Source organism: Humulus lupulus, chromosome 8 (assembly GCF_963169125.1).
Source record: "Humulus lupulus chromosome 8, drHumLupu1.1, whole genome shotgun sequence".
Classification (NCBI taxonomy): Eukaryota; Viridiplantae; Streptophyta; class Magnoliopsida; order Rosales; family Cannabaceae; genus Humulus; species Humulus lupulus.
Genome location: NC_084800.1, coordinates 162,985,426 through 163,002,625, shown reverse-complemented (window position 1 = coordinate 163,002,625; position 17,200 = coordinate 162,985,426). Strand labels below are relative to the sequence as shown.

The following is a 17,200-nucleotide window of genomic DNA, read 5'->3' as shown; positions in this document are numbered from 1 at the left end:
AGGTCCACTCACGCTCATTTAAGAAGGGAGATCGAGTTCTGCGTAAAGCCACTGACAATCAAAATAAGCTAGAGCCTAACTAGGAAGGTCCTTTTGAAGTCACAGAAGCGTTGGGGCGAGGATCTTACACTCTCAAGAACATACATAGTGGAAAAAATGTACCACGTACTTGGAATTCAATGTCTTTAAAACATTACTATTGTTAACAGCTGTATGTACTCCAAAATTCAAAAGTAATAAAGCAATTTTCCTTTCTTGCATTACTCTATGATACTTTACTTAGTCAAAATTTGCTGATGCAAATCTACATAAGGAATCTTTCCCGATGCACCATTAAAAAGACACATGTGAACACTGCCACACTACTTACTATGTACTAGGAGCTACTATTACATGCATACTTTAATATGTTCTTACCTACCTATATGGGTTAAAACATTATTCACGTGCACAACACCCCACCTACCACGCCCAATATAAATATGGCCCTGTGATGATCAATTCAACACACGAAACACACATAGAGGAGTGATGTTTTCATCACTCTACTAATTCTCTCATAAGTAAAGGCTTACCATTTCGCCTAGCTAACCTTTAACCAACGAGTCATTCTACTTCACTCGTGGCATCTACACAATGTGTTCCACATCAAGGATCGCATTACACAACCAAATGCGTTCTAATCTGACCTGACTAAATCAACGGGGAGCTAGGGCTAGCCATTTCATAGTTTAATATGATCTGACTATGCGAGTTTGGCTGTTCGGCCAAGGTCATTTTCACCATCTATCCTGTCCTCTTACTTTGTTGAGCAATCAGAGGAGCCCCATCAGGCCAAGCAAACAAAGGAGCCCCGCCCATGAGGTCTAATTTTCCCTGACTACTACAGCAGAACCATCGGACACCCCACTTCAGCTCTGCCTCAGTTACGAAGTAACCAGTTTGGCAATCCAAGAGTGGGAGGAACTTTTCCAGCACTCATACCCACGTCTTACTCGCTAGCTACCTCTGTTGAGTTTGATGGCCCACCCCCACCTTCAGGGAGCCTATCTCACCAAAAGGCACCTAATAAACCAAGGTATGAGTGCAATGGAAAGATGATCGATCTCAGGCTCTACCTCTCTTGGCTCTGCCTCGGTGCCCATCTCCGCATGCTGTGTTCTGCGTCCGAGCTCAGCCACATTGCCTCCTCTCACAAATGGTAGAGCATCTAACTTGCTCTTTCACGCACCCAAGGGGACGACTTAGTTCTAAGGAGAGAACAACACACTCAACTCTCTCAATGAACGCAAGAGAAACACACTCATCTCACTCAGCGATCGCACGCATAATGAACACAAGTTTTGTAAATCAATAACTTATCAAAAGATCAATTTTATTTATAAAATATGTTCTATTAAATATCACTTTACAGTTATTTACATAACTCATCATCATTTTTGTTTGAGACACACATAACGTTACTTGTTGCATACAAGTTCTGCTACTAACTAATCCCACTCAATACGATGCATATACTCCTCCATCGCACTCTCTAGCTTCGGATGACCTAACCCATATTGCTCACACGATATGTAGTAAGGGATTCCACTTCTCACTAGTTCATTTAACGCCCACGTTGAGTACAGCCACTGTGGCTTATCAAAGATCCGACTTAGAAACAGCATGTTCACCCAGTCACGGTGTTCACCTGAAATGGAAATATCATCAGAACCATTTAACCACCTTAAATTTATGCACCCATGACTAACTCCACACTTAACTGGGCATTCTCTCCCACCATATGTATGGGTTTCTTCTATATCTCTCACGCAGAGGCCTAAAGGGTCTGTGAAGCCTCTCATCAACACACGTCAATTGAACTTCACAAGCTGCAATATTATCATTTTCATCATATCACCCAGACATATTCAAAAACAAATAACACAAAATACAACGAACTTTTATATACGATACAGTTCTACATATACAGTGTACATTGTCTCTATACTATGCACATCATTACAACTAACACTGTCCAAAAAAAATGACAAAAATATGAGGATAGACACATATGTCTAACATAAAAACTATGTCGACCATTCTACGACACCTCTTTCACTCATTGACATTGCTTTTGTCGCTGCTATCGATTCTCTATCCGCTTCCTTTTCTGCTACATTTTGTGCAGAAATCTCTCCAGCAACCTCTGCAATGGCAACAATACCCGAGACAAAAGCCACTTGCCCTGCAATATTGCCTTCTTTGATAGGTTCCCCACTTGCAGTATAAATCAAACCCAGGGCATCACCCCTTTGCCTCAATTTCTCCAGATGCTGCACTGGATAGTTGATTTACAGATCCCCAAGCTCACTAAGGTACTGATCGATGTCATATTCTTTGACCTTCACGTCTATACTTTTATAGTACATCTCCAGCTTAGCCCATTTCTCCTCTGGGATTTTCTTCTTAATGCGCAACACAAGATCCTGATATTTTTGCAGTATCCACTTTGGCAATTCTTATGAACTTACGTTCGGTAATCTCGCAATCTCTAATGCGCTGCCTTGTGGCTTCCATTGCTGCCTCTTCCATCTTCTGCAAAATAAACACGTCAAGCACTTAATAAATAATACACGAATATCAACCATACCATCACCATAATAGTCTCTACATTACATACCTCGGCCATTTCTTCCAACTGTCGCTCGCTTTTGGCTATGGCCTCCTCTTTCTCCTTCAACTTAGCATTTAGCTGCAGCTCTGCCTCCAGCTTCTGCTTACGTACATTTGCAACATTCATCTCCGACCCCTCCACCTTTCATTACAACTCCTTCCTCTCCTTCTCCCACAACTCCTTATCTGTTTGCAAAGACACCACATCTTCCTGCAAATCAATGATCATGCTATTCAGCATCTCCATCCACTTCTCATGCTGCACACAGAACTGGCTCTTCTCCATCCAATTGTTGGTCATCGTCACTAACTCTGCCTTCAGATTGTCACGCTCCATCTCCAGTTCGACAGACCTAACCAACTTTGCCTCAGTGGATGCAACTTTCTCCTTCACCTCTGCCAGTTCTACTTCTAGCTCTTTTACGGCCTTTGTCAGCACGTCGTGGTTAGCTTTGGCCACCCTTCACCTCGGACGTTCCTCCTCAAGCATGGCTGCCTGTTTAGCCATCTTAGAGCTGTTCTGAACAGCCGCTGCATATTCCCTTCTAGCAGCAGACGCGCATGTAACGACTCGGATGTTTAAGACTCCATAATGTGGAAATATAAAAGTTTTCATTTAACAAAATGTCTCAAAAACCCATATAAAAAAACTTTTTAAAAAGTCGTATGGCCATACTTAACATTTAGTTACAAACATATTTTATAAAGAGAAGAGTGAGCCTATGTAACGACCCAAATTCGCTAATAAGGCTTAAGGGCCTTGATTAGCGTGCCAGGATGGCATGATGGGATTTATGTGTGACTTTAATGAGTTAAATGCATGGTTATGATTTAAAGCATGTTATATGACTATTTGACTATTTGAGATGCATGACTATGTGTATTAGTATGCACGTAGGCCCTGATTGTGTTAGAAGGGCATAATTGTAATTTTGGCCATTTTGGGCATAACTGTATTGATATGTGATGATTGTCGAGACCACATTGTGATGTGGATGTATCTGTGATTTGTGACTCGAGACGATCCCAGAGAGCAGTTTAGCGGAAAGGTCCAGGCGAGAATTTATACCCGGCTCGGGGCGAGCCTGGGGTATAAATAAGAATCTGATGAGTATATTGGGGTCTATTTTGATACCGAGGAATATTATTTGGTTATTTATCAGGTATTGGGAAGCAAGCGGGAAAATATTAGAGACACTTGAGGATTAGCGGGAATTGGGTAAAATGACTAAAATGGCCCTACTTGGACAAAAAGGGTTTAGAATTAATAGGGAGGGCATTTTGGTCGATTGGATTTTTAGAGATAGATTAATTGAGGCTTTATATACTTAGTGGGATTGATAGAGAGAGTTAGATGGCTGTGGAAAAGAAAGAAAAAGGAAGAAAAAGAAAAGAGAGAAAAACAGAGGGGTTTTGTTTCAAAGGATCGGTTTGTGGTTCTCCCACCATTTCTCTTCATTTTTTCTTGGGGCAAAGCTCGGTGGAGAGCTAGGATAGGCTGAGCATCAAGGATCTTAAAGTTAGACTTGAAGATTTGGCAAGGATTAGCAAGAACACATCAACTTTTGAGGTAAGTTTTTAGAAATTTCAGTTTTAAGGGTTTGGCTGGTTTGAGCTGTGTTTTGAGCTGAGTTGATGGGAACTTTAGGGAATTTCTAGGCAAGCTTTGAGGAAGAGCAAGCTAAGGAGGTCTAGGAAATGAATCAAGGTCGAAATTGCATCAACGGTATGAATTCTAAGCCTTTAACTTTGTTGTTTGACTGAATTTCTGGGTTTAGGGTTAATCATGGTAAATTTTGAGATTTGGGATGAATGTGCTTGGGTTTTGAAGATTTGGGATGCTTGGGATGAGTGGAGAGTGTTTATAAGCTTGATTTTGAGTTTGGTAAAGATTTGGGGAAGTTTGGGTTGAGATTGGCTCAAAGAAATCGCAGAAAAAGAAAAACTGGTGTTGCCTGCCTGCAACTAGCGCTACAGCGCTAGTCTTTGGGCGCTGTAGCGCTAGGCCCTGTTTCTGGGGTGGTGCGGTTCTGCTTGTAGCGCTATAGCGCCCCCTTTAGAGCCCTGTAGCGCTACCCTGTTCCCAGAAAGAGGTTTTTGGGTTATTTTTAAGGGATTTTGACCTAGGGTTCGGGGTTCGATTCCACCATCTTGTTTTGTGGATCTAGGACTTCCCAGGGGGCTCGGGATTGGTCCCAAGGCTAGGTTTTCGGACTTGAGGTTCGGTGATGACTTTGACCTATGGCTGTGTTTAGGTGTGCGCTAGGGCTCGTGTGGGATCGTGCTCAAGGAGTCAAGTGTTGAAAGCTATCAAATTGACAGGTAAGAAAACTATAGCACCCGTAGGACAGGGCATGGGCCCATAGTGTGATTGCAGGGCACGACCCTATATTGCATTACATGTTAGGGTGCAGACTTAATTGAATTGATATCAGGGCACGGCCCTATATTGCATTACATGTTAGGGTGCAGACTTAATTGAATTGATATCAGGGCACGACCCTATATTGCATTACATGTTTGGCCTGCCCGACTACTTTGGTTGGGGGTTTATTTGAGAAATGGCTGTAATAATTTGTGATTTTAATAATTATTCGACTGTAAATTTATTTTAAGTTGTAAATAGTTTTCAAACCTTATTTTGGGATCCCAAATGTTAAATACTAGAAGTTTTCAAAGAAACAATGCATTTTTTTTTAAAGATTACAGCCTTAACTTTTGCTTAGCCACACTTTTGTTTTTTAAAAAAAACCTCGGTTAGTGAGTTAATTGCACAAAGTTTCTTTTAAAAACTCACTTAGTAACGACTCTAAGGAAGTAGGGCGTTACAGCCTAGTTTAGAAAAATTACACAACATTTCCAAAAATAAAATGGCTTCCCAAAAGGTCGGTCCACATGTACATTTGCAAGGTAGACTCCAGCGCTCAATGCTCTGCCTTGCCCTTGCTCTTACCTATAACATGAAACAACTAGGTAAGTGAAAACGCTTAGTAAGTTCAACTTTCAAACAAAAGCATGTAGAGCATTAGGGTTCCAGATCCATCCAGACCCTACACAATCAATTTCAAGAACGCTAAAGCGTCCTGGCAAACCTATGGTCATGCCTGATAACCAATGATAAATTATTTCCTATACACAGATAAATCCTGCACTCAGAAAATCCCAGAACAAGCATATATATTATATCACAACTATATCTTATCAACAAATATATCCCTGCACTCAGAAAATCCCAGAGCAGGCAGATATATCATATCACAACTATAACTTATCAACAAATATATCCCCACACTTAGAAAATCCCAGAGCAAGCCGATTTATCATATCACAATATAATTCGAGACCAACGCTCGACAATTTCCAATAATTCGGGCGTCACACGCCCTCCAACATAATGCTAATCTGTAAGAGAGAATCGAGTCTCAACACTAAGATCTAGCCAATAAATATCCCCATCAAGGGTAACTATCGTGTTACCTATGGAATCACTACTTATCCAAGAGTGTAATCGAATTTACATGGGTTTACAGAGACTTCTATGTTAATCAGTGGTGCTGGTGAGCAGTTCCTATGGTGTTCAGCCTCACTCAAACATGGCAACCCCTAGTATCTCTAGGCACTCTCACTGAATGGCCAATACTCACGGCTGCTATCCGGGAATAACTTAACAGAGCACTTGCACGAGTTCTAACTGTTCACTAATTAAGTAAGCACGAGGGCCCCTAGGTCCCATTCATTTTGGCGCCCCTAGGTTTAACCAGCAATCCTCACCTCCTGGCCACTAGTCATGGTAATGAGCCGGACATAATAAAATAAAGCAGTGCGACGGGGATCAGCTGTCTAGGATATGAAGGATTTCTACCGTTCACATTTTCTAAATCAGCACTCACTAGACTAACGTCTCTAAGCAACTTTCTACGATGATGTATATTTGTGCATGTATCCTTATACTAACATACAATACAATAATCATTTCATGTTGCAGCCATACAATATAAGTTGACTTACTTGGAGTCCTTAGCACTCAACAGGTTTTCAATCTCCAACGTTCAGTCCAGTTACGCTTAGCCAATACTGTAGTTATCCATACAGTATACTCGGATTAATTATGGCACTCATAATGCATTATTATTATTTTGGACAGTTTGGTCATTTTCAAAATCATTTATAAGGATTAATGATCCTTATTTGGTTTTTAAATCCATTAAGGAATTTCATACAAAATATTTGAGACTAAACCCTAAGTCTCGAGCAGACCTATCCTATGATCTCAAGACCTAGGCTCGGGTATCACAATAGTATTTTCCAACGATCCGCTAAAAATCTTATTCTTTAAAGGTATCGCTATTAACCCGCACTTTCAACAAGTCAGTTAAAATATGTAAGATTTTAACCGGTATTATATTAAGAAAATACTAATAAATTCCTTAATTATTTTTAAAGAAAAATAAACTCTTAATTTTCCTTTTATTTTTTTAAGGTTTTAATCTCTAAAAACCGTTTTAAGAAAATTGCCTATTTTGTCTTAATTAGGAAAACCGATAAAAAATTTCCCTTCTTGACTAGTTAATTTTTCAAAAGCAATTAATCAATTTTACTTACTAGAAATTTAATTCACTTAATTATTTTATCAAAATATAGGGTTTTAAATCCTCTTTTAATTTATTAACTATTAATAAATTAAATCTCTTATTTTTAAAAAGAATACAAATTCTTTAATAAAAATAATTCACATTCAACTCAAAGTGGTAAATTTTAGTGAAAATATGTTTTCAAGACTTACCAAGTTTATATCTTGAAATAAGCAAAATTTTACTTTTAACCTTAAGTTCCAAAATCTCATTTTTTTGCACTAAGTGTGAAACCCTTATTTTTCACATTTTTAACTACATACTTTGTTAGTTCATAACTTGAAATTTACGTATCCAATTGTTATTAAAATTTCCCAATTCTATTTTTGGTATGCCATTTAGGTCTTTGTAAAATCTTAGGTCAAAATGAGCATTTTTTATTGGTGAAATCATTTTCCAACAATGAGGTAAAAATGACCTTATTTTCAAGTTCTTATTTTTTCCAAACTTTGACAGTTAATAACTTTCAAACCGTTCACTATTTTCTTACCAAATTTTACAGTAGAATACTAGGATATTTCAATAATATGCCCACCAAATTTAAAAAAAAAAATGGGTTCATTTGCCCTATACAGTGGCTGTCCAAACTTGGTCCCGAAATGAAGAATACGAAAAAAAATAGTTTTTTTACCTAAACTTTGAAATAGCATAACTTACTCATTTCTAAACATTTTTGAGTGTTTCAAAACCTCAATATTATGTTCTAAATCTCAAAAACATTATAGTATAATTAAATTTTGCAAAATCAATATACAGTGGATGCTAGACCCCTTGGAATCAACAGCTCAAAACATGTATTTTGTTTTAAGGTTTCCTACAAAACCCTTGGGGGTTTTGGTTCTTATTTTCCAAAATCAATACACAAGCATCATAAAAATTATAAAACAACTCCCATAACCTTATTACATCATCAATAAGAAACTTTAAGCATTAACTATACTAAATAATGCTTAAAACTAAAAATCATACAATAACAACCATAAAAGTAAACTTTTTACCTCTTTGGTGTTCTTGCTTAAGGTGAGGATCTTCCTACTAGCTTTGGCTCTTTCAAAACCTTTCAAAAGCCCTAACCAACTCCCCCCAACAACATAGATAATTAGCTATTTGAAACTCTATGAATAAAACTTTACAAATGTCTAGATTATTGAAACTTTACCATAGGGAAAACCCTTCCTAGATCAAGCTTAGCTTCCAAGTCTCCTTAGTGTTCTTGAGATTGAATATTGAGAGAAAAATAGAGAGAGTTTTTTTAAAAAAATATGAGAGTGAATGAGGGAGAGTGGGGGTCGGTTTTGGAAGAGTTCATACAACTCTAAACTATCCTAAAAACACTCAAGTGTTTTACCCACTTACCTTTATCCCTAACATTTAAATAGATGGGATTTAAACTTAATTAATTTTTTGTTCACACCTTTAAAAAAGTCACATGGTCGGCCACCCTTTTCATTTTATTTATGTTTTAGATATATATATATATATTGTAATGGTGAACAATTATTTCATAAGAAGAAAAACCCAATTTGACTTTCTACACCTTTTTTACTCTTATTAAGTTTTAATCACAAAACTTAACATTAATTAATTAAATTAAATGTCTCGCACATTTAATTTAATTAATCACACTATAAAATTTAACCTAAGGTCCATTCATGGAATAAAATTCCATATTTCGGTAAAATTAAGCAATTAGCACAAAATGACCTAAAATTTATATTTTCTCTTAGGTTTATTATTTTTTACCAAACTTTAATTTTTATGAATGTATTTTATGCCCAAAATATATTTTCCATAGATTTTCATTTTATTTTCTGAGAATTTTACCCGATCAGGGTTTTTGTGTCGGTCTAGGATCGAAAGTCTTATATTGACTTTTAAATCACAAAATTCATAATTTGGATAGCAATAACTCATGGAATAATTTACAAACAAATATAATATTATTTAAAATAATATTCTTAACTCGGGGAAACAATCCCGACTTGATTCGTTTAAAGGTACCCGAAAACGAAGGACGTTACAATACCTACAATTTATAAAGGTTTCGTCCTCGAAACTTAAAACAAATGAGGATATAGCTCGCTCATCTTGTCTTCTGTTTCCCAAGTTGCCTCTTCAATGCCATGGTTACACCACTGCACCTTTACCAACGACACCATCTTGTTCCTCAACGCTTTTTCCTTTCGGTCTAGAATCATCACCGGCTTCTCCTCATAGACTAGTTGAGGATCCACACTTAGCTGCTCATAGCTGATTACATGCGAGGGATCGCGTATGTTTTTTCTCAACAAGGATACATGAAACACATCATGCACCTTAGACAAGGCGGGTGAAAGAGCTAAACGATAAGCTACTTCCCGATCCTCTCTATGATTTCTAAAGGTCCAACGAACCTTGGGCAAAGCTTCCCTTTCTTCCCAAATCGCATAACCACTCGTAACAGAGCAACCTTCAGCAACACATTATTGCCAACCTCAAACAACACGGGTCTCCTGCGTCAGTCGGCATATTTGCGTTATTGATCAACCAAAGTTTGCAAATGTTGCCTTTTTTGTCGGATGTCCTTAGTAATCTAATCAAACTCATCCGATCCGAGAAACTTTCTTTCACCGGTCTCGTGCCAATGAATCGGTGATCGACATTTCCTTCCGTACAAAGCCTCATACGGAGCCATTTTGATGGAATCATGATAGCTATTATTGTAAGCGAACTCTATTAGTGGAATCTTCTCATTCCATGAGCCTTGAAAGTCGAGCACACAGGCTCTTAGCATATCTTCCAGGGTCTCAATTGTTTGTTCACTTTGACCGTTTGTTTGCAGGTGGAAAGAAGTGCTAAAATTTAGTTTAATACCCAACCTAGTTTGGATTCTATTCCAGAATGTTGAGGTAAAACGTCTGTTGCAATATAATACGATGGAGTTGGGTACACCATGCAGTCTCATTATTTCTGCAATGTAAATATCTGCTAACTTATGTGCCCCATAAGTTGCTTTGATCGACAAGAAATGAGCAGACTTAGTCAGCCTATCCACGATAACCCAAATAGCATCGTCCCCCTTGGGAGTGGTTGGTAGACCTGTAACAAAGTCCATAGTGACCATCTCCCACTTCCATTTTGGAATTTCTAAGGGTTGTAACAATCCGGCTGGCCGTTGATGCTCGACCTTTGTCTGCTGACAAGTCAAGCAGTGTGCTACATATTCTGCCATCTCCTTTTTCATCCCAGGCCACCAAAAGTACTTCTTCAAGTCCTGGTACATTTTCGTGGTACCCGGATGCATGGCATAAGGAGCATTATGTCCCTCGAAAAAGATCAGCTTCTTGATCTCATCATCATTCGGAACACATATTCTGCCCTTAAACCCCAATACTCCATCTTCAGAGATATGGAATCCTGGTTGCCCCTTGTTCCTCACTTCTTACATCAATCCTTGAACCCAAGGATCAACTAACTGCTCGCCTTTTATAGCTTCCATAATGGTATGCTCGATAGAGAGGTTAGCCAATTGACCAACTACTATCTCTGAATCCAAGGTAGCAAGGTCAGCTTGTAACTGCGGCGAAATCTTTTTCACTGTCATCACATAAGCATTTGGTTGTCGACTCAATGCATCTGACACCTTGTTTGCTTTTCTTGGGTGGTATAGAATGTCGTAGTCATAGTCGTTAAACAATTCCAACCATCGACGCTGTCTCATATGCAATTCCTTTAGAGTGAAGAAATACTTCAGGCTTTTGTGATCAATGTAGATGTCACAGTGTATCCCGTACAGGTAGTGCTTCCATATTTTTAGTGCAAAAACCACTGCTGCAAGCTCCAGGTCACGAGTGGGATAGTTCTTCTCGTAATTCTTTAGCTATCGAGAAGCATAAGAAATTACTTTTTCGTGCTGTATCAGCACTGCTCCCAATCCTCGGCCTGAGGCGTCACTATAAATAGTATATCCCTCTGTGCCATTAGGGAATGTCAGAACTGGGGTAGTCGTCAATCTTGTTTTCAGCTCTTGAAAACTCTTCTCGCACTTGTTAATCCATTCATATTTGATGTTTTTAAAGGTGAGGGTAGCCATTGGTGCGACTATTTTGGAAAATCCTTCCACAAATCACCGGTAATATCTCGCTAACCCAAGAAAACTTCTAACCTCATGAGCATTTTTCGGAGGTTTCCACTGTTTAACAACTTTTATTTTGGTGGGATTTATTGAAATTTCGTCTCCCGACACTATGTGCCCCATAAAGCTTACTTTCTCTAGCTAGAATTCGTACTTCTAAAACTTTGCGTAAATCTTTTCGTCTCACAGACACTGGAGGACCAATTCTAGGTGTGTTTCATGCTCTTCCTGGCTTTTTGAGTATATTAGAATATCGTCAATGAACACGACAACAAAATTATCCAAATACTCATGAAATACGCGATTGATGAGACCCGTGAATGCTGCAGGTGCATTGGTTAGTCCAAAGGACATACTAAGAACTCGTAGTGACCGTAGCGCGTTTTGAAGGCCATCTTTGATATATATGTCTCCTTAACATTGAGCTGATGATTGCCTGATCGCAGGTCTATTTTGGAAAATACTGATGCTCCTTGTAGTTGATTAAAAAGATCGTCAATCCTCAGTAATGGATATCGGTTCTTGATCGTCACTTTGTTCAACTCTCGATAGTCAATGCACATTCTCATCGAACCATCTTTCTTCTTAACGAATAAGATTGGGGCTCCCCATGGAGAATGGCTTGGCCTTATGAACTTCTTGTCCAGTAACTCTTGCCATTGTGACTGCAACTCCTTGAGTTCATTTGGTGCCATTCTATAAGGAGTCTTTGAGATCAGCACTGTTCTCGAAGTCAACTCTATCTTAAACACAATCTCTCGGTCTAGTGGAATCCCTAGGAGATCTTCAGGAAATTCGTTGGGAAACTTGCACACAATCGGTACATCCAATGGTTGTTGGCTCGTCTCTTTATCCTTATCCACTATGTTTGCCAGAAAAACGATGCATTCGTCAGTCAACATTTTTCTCGCCTTCATCGCATAAATCATGGGACACTTCTTTTCTCTTGATGTACCCTTGAACTCGAATGGTTCTTCTCCTGCTGGGGGGAAGACCACTTTTCTCCGCTTGCAATTGATAACGACTCCATATTTGGTTAGCCAATCCATTCCAAATATGACATCATATTCATGTAGGTCCAAGACTAACAGATCCATCGTTAGCTCATGACCTTCAACCCAAACTGGTACGGCTCTAACCCATGTCTGCACCAACATATCCTCTCTCGAAGGCAAGGATACCCTACAAATAATAGGCATAGGCTCAGGAATTCTATTTAGTTTTTCCACAAAGGATGTAGATACAAAAGAATGCGATGCACCAATATCCATTAATACATATGCCGAGGTTTGGGTGATAGAAATCTAACCTGACACCATATCAGATGGTCCAGCTCCTTTGTCGCTTTGTGTAAGTGCATAAACTCTAGGCGGAGCTCCAATTTGTTTTTGTTGGTCATTTCCATTGCCCTTGGCTGGCATTCGGCAATTCTTAGCAAAGTGCCCTGGCTTTCCACAGTTAAAACATACCCCACACTCGCCCTGATTGCGTCGGTTACACTTGTTGCACAATGGCCATTGTTCAAACTCACGTCTTGGATGTTTGTTGTGACTAGCCATTGCCTGATTGGGATGTCCCCCTTTTCTTTTGTTATTTCCCCCAAAAATTAGACTTGTGCCTCTTGGATTGTTTGTTCGCCCTGAGTTCTGGCCAAACCTCGGGTTGAACTTTCCCCTTGGGCCATTCTGATTGGCCTAAAATTGTCCAGGGTTGTTAGGAGTGTACCTCCAGTCTTCGTTCTTCTGTGGTTCTGGCTTGTTTGACACGGCCCAAGACTCTTGGCGAAGAGCCCGTTCCACAGCTTCGGCATACGTCTCCGGGCCAGTTCTACCAGTGTCTACACACCTGGCAATGTATCTACGTAGGCCCTTCATAAAACTCTAGGTCTTATTCTCTTCAATGCTCACCTGGTTCTTCGCGAACCTAGACAGTTGGTCAAATTTTCGAACGTAGTCCTGCACACTTGACGTTCCTTGCTTCAGATTAGTGAACTCATTCACTTTATGCTCAATCACTACCTTACTAAAGTACTTGCCATTGAACAAGGTCAAGAACTTTAGCCATTCCATCTCGACAATGTTATGCTTTTCTTGGCTGCGTCCCACCAGATGCGGGCATCTATTCTCAGCATATAGGTCGCACAGACTACCTTCTCTCTCTTGATAGTTCCAATGAAGTCGAAGATTCTTTCCAAAATACTAATCCATTCCTCTGCCATTGAAGGGTCATTGCTCCCCTCGAATATAGGTGGATTCTGGTTGCCGAAACTTTCTGATATAGGTTTTGCTCGGGAAATTCTTGGTGCTTCTACTGGCTGTACATGTTGCTCAATGATAACCTGCAAACCAGGGTTCTATCCTACATTGTTTTTGGGTGGTACTTCGTTGTTTTGAGTATTGTTGGGTGGCATGGGGAGTCATCCCAAAAGGGTGTCAAACCTTTCTGCTTGGAGGGCATCAACATCCTCCTGTCTCTTTTGCCCTCTTTCTATTTGGGCTCCTTGCGTCTCCACTAGCCTTTGCAGATTATTCTTTTGCTCGGCTATCTCTCAAACTCTAGCAGCTTGGTTTGGAGCTCTAGCGGCAGGCTCGTTCTGAGCTCTATCAGCAGGTGTAGCTTAGCCTCGGCCAGCAACACCCCTTCCTCTTTGAGCTCTTGTCCTTGCCATTTGTTTGATTTCAAATCAAAAGCTCCTAAGCGCATAAGGATGAGAAGTTAATATTGACACAGATAGTTAATCAACCTAATCAAGCACGCCAAACTTATCAAGCACAACAAGCAATCAACACTTTTTAATAAAAGTTAGCAACTTCATTTCATAACCTATACCATATACAACAACATTTTAAGTTTGGGTCGACAGTCTAAGGGATTTACAAAATTAGCCCTAAAAAAATGGACTTATATCCCTGCTAGACCAGTTACTAATTTCCTTAATCATATACAAGGTAGGTACATATTTCAAAAGTAGGTGGGTTTCTAACACCTACGCAGCTCCTAACACCTTGTCGGTGTCGTTGTCAGCAGCCATATCAGGACCTTCCTCAGGATCCTCCTCGGGATCTTCCTCAGGATCCTCCTCAGAATCTTCCTCAGGGTCCTCCTCGGGATCTTCCTTAGGATCCTCCTCAGAATCTTCCTCAGGGTCCTCCTCGGGATCTTCCTTAGGATCCTCCTCAGAATCTTCCTCATTTTGGTCCATCGGCTCTTCATAAGGAATTTCCCCATCGCCGAGTTCATCATTAGCCATTTCCTCCATTGGAAGGTTCTCAACTACCACTGGATTTGCTGTCACTTGTCGTTGTGCTGCCTCTATCGCATGTGCACGTGCGTTCTGCGCAGCAAAGAGCTCGTGCAAGTCTATATTCAACCTTGACATCCTACCTCGAGGTCCAAAGGTCATCTCTATGAATGCCCTAAAGCTATTCCAGTATGGGGTGGCTGGCCTCATGTGCCTTTCTTGGTTCCACAGAAAAGCTGACCCTCTCAGGTATAAACTTGCCAATCCTACCCTGAACCTATAGGGGGTACCGATGTCTTCAAAAATGGTGTCCAACGAGTAAGTCCATGCCCAGACTTCGTTGGAATGGACCTCTCCATTGAACATGGCAGGCACTATGCTAGTGAAGGCACAATAGATTTGGACTCTCTGCCACTGGTCATACACCATAGGGGGTCGATTACGATGGGATCCATTGCCTCTTGTTCGCCAGCCATTTTCTTACTAACCAAAAATTTATAAACTTTAGGTAAGAAAATGGAAACAACACACTAAAGGAAGAGATAGTACTTACAGCGAGTGCCGGTCTATCTTTAGCTTAGCCACACTTTTGTTTTAAAAAAAAACCTCGGTTAGCGAGTTAATTGCACAAAGTTTCTTTTATAAACTCACTTAGTAACGGCTTTAAGGAAGTAGGGCGTTACAGCCTAGTTTAGAAAAATTACACAACATTTCCAAAAATAAAATGGCTTCCCAAAAGGTCGGTCCGCATGTACATTTGCAAGGTAGACTCCAGCGCTCAATGCTCTGCCTTGCCCTTGCTCTTACCTATAACATGAAACAACTAGGTAAGTGAAAACGCTTAGTAAGTTCAACTTTCAAACAAAAGCATGTAGAGAATTAGGGTTCCGGATCCATCCGGAACCTACACAATCAATTTCAAGAACGCTAAAGCGTCCTAGCAAACTTATGGTCATGCCTGATAACCAATGATAAATTATTTCCTATACACAGATAAATCATGCACTCAGAAAATCCCAGAACAAGCAGATATATTATATCACAACTATATCTTATCAACAAATATATCCCTGCACTCAGAAAATCCTAGAGCAAGCAGATATATCATATCACAACTATATCTTATCAATAATGTTTACCCAAAAATGGCTCCTGATGATGTGGTAGGAATTTCTTACACGTGACTAGCACGTGGCAGTTTTGAGTGAAGGGATCCTGTTCGACAATAGACTAGATAATTATTGATTCGTCAAGTCTCGCGATTTGATGCAACCAGTCTGGTCGCATACTTTCATTTACTTCCTTTATAATACGCAATCTTGTAATAATTACATTTATAATGTTATCTTTTATTACCTTGATATGCTAATCTTAATTGTAATTAAGGCCCATCGGCCCATGTAACCCCCTTGAGCCTATAAATAAGAAGAAGATGGCTCAAGGAATGGACTTTTGAATTTTTGATCTTTGTATTCAGAGAGAAAAGCATAGTGTGATTATCCATCGAAATTGTAATCCTTCCAATGCTTGTGAAACTCAAGAACCCTAGTTCTTTGATCACATTATTGGGATTCAATATCAATAAGAACACTAAGTGGACGTAGGCCATTACCATCTAGTTGGGGACGAACCACTATAAATTTCTTGTGTCATTTTCTTTCCATTTGATTCTCTTCTTGATTTCCTTTTGTTCTTTGTCGTTTGTTTGACTCCGTGTCGTTGGCTAAATCAAGGGTCAACAAACAAATATATCCCTGCACTCAGAAAATCCAAGAGCAAGCAGATATATCATATCACAATATAATTTGAGACCAACGCTCGACAATTTCCAACAATTCGAGCGTAACACGCCCTCCAACATAATGCTAATTTGTAAGAGAGAACCGAGTCTCAACACTAAGATCTAGCCAATAAATATCCCAATCAAGGGTAACTATCGTGTTACCTTGGGCATCACTACTTATCCAAGAGTGTAATCAAATTAACATGGGTTTACAGAGACTTCTATGTTAATCAGTGCTGCTAGTGAGCAGTTGCCCCTAGGGTGTTCAACCTCACTCAAACACGGCAACCCCTAGTATCTCTAGGCAATCTCACTGAACGACCAATATTCATGTATGTTATTCGGGAATAATTATCAAAGCACTTGCTTGGGTTCTAACCGTTCACTGATTAAGTAAGCATGAGGGCCCCTAGGTTCCATTCAATTTGGCGCCCCTAGGTTTAACCAGCGATCCTCACCACTTGGCCACTCGTCGCGGTAATGACGCAGACATAATAAAATAAAGCAGTGCGACGAGGATCATTCGTCTAGGATATGAAGGATCTCTACCATTCATATTTTCTAAATCAGCACTCACTAGACTAACGTCTCTAAGCAACTTTCTACGACAGTATATATATGTGCATGTATCCCTATACTAACATACAATACAATAATCATTTCATGTTGCAGCCATATAATATAAGTTGACTTACTTGGAGTCCTTAGCACTCAGCAGGATTTCACCCTCCAACGTTCAATCTAGTTACGCTTAGCCAATTATGTAGTTATCCATA

General features: G+C 39.7%; 1 protein-coding gene across 1 annotated transcript; it reads right to left on the bottom strand.

Annotated features, from left to right (window-relative positions):
- Nucleotides 1-2,803: 2,803 nt before the first annotated feature.
- On the bottom strand, nt 2,804-14,803 carry LOC133796217 (protein SHORT ROOT IN SALT MEDIUM 1-like). Its single transcript, XM_062233694.1, has 2 exons — nt 14,405-14,803; nt 2,804-3,082 (listed from the first exon to the last, which is right to left on the bottom strand). Exons 1-2 carry the CDS (start codon nt 14,801-14,803, stop codon nt 2,804-2,806), a joined length of 678 nt encoding a protein of 225 aa, XP_062089678.1.
- Nucleotides 14,804-17,200: the final 2,397 nt, after the last annotated feature.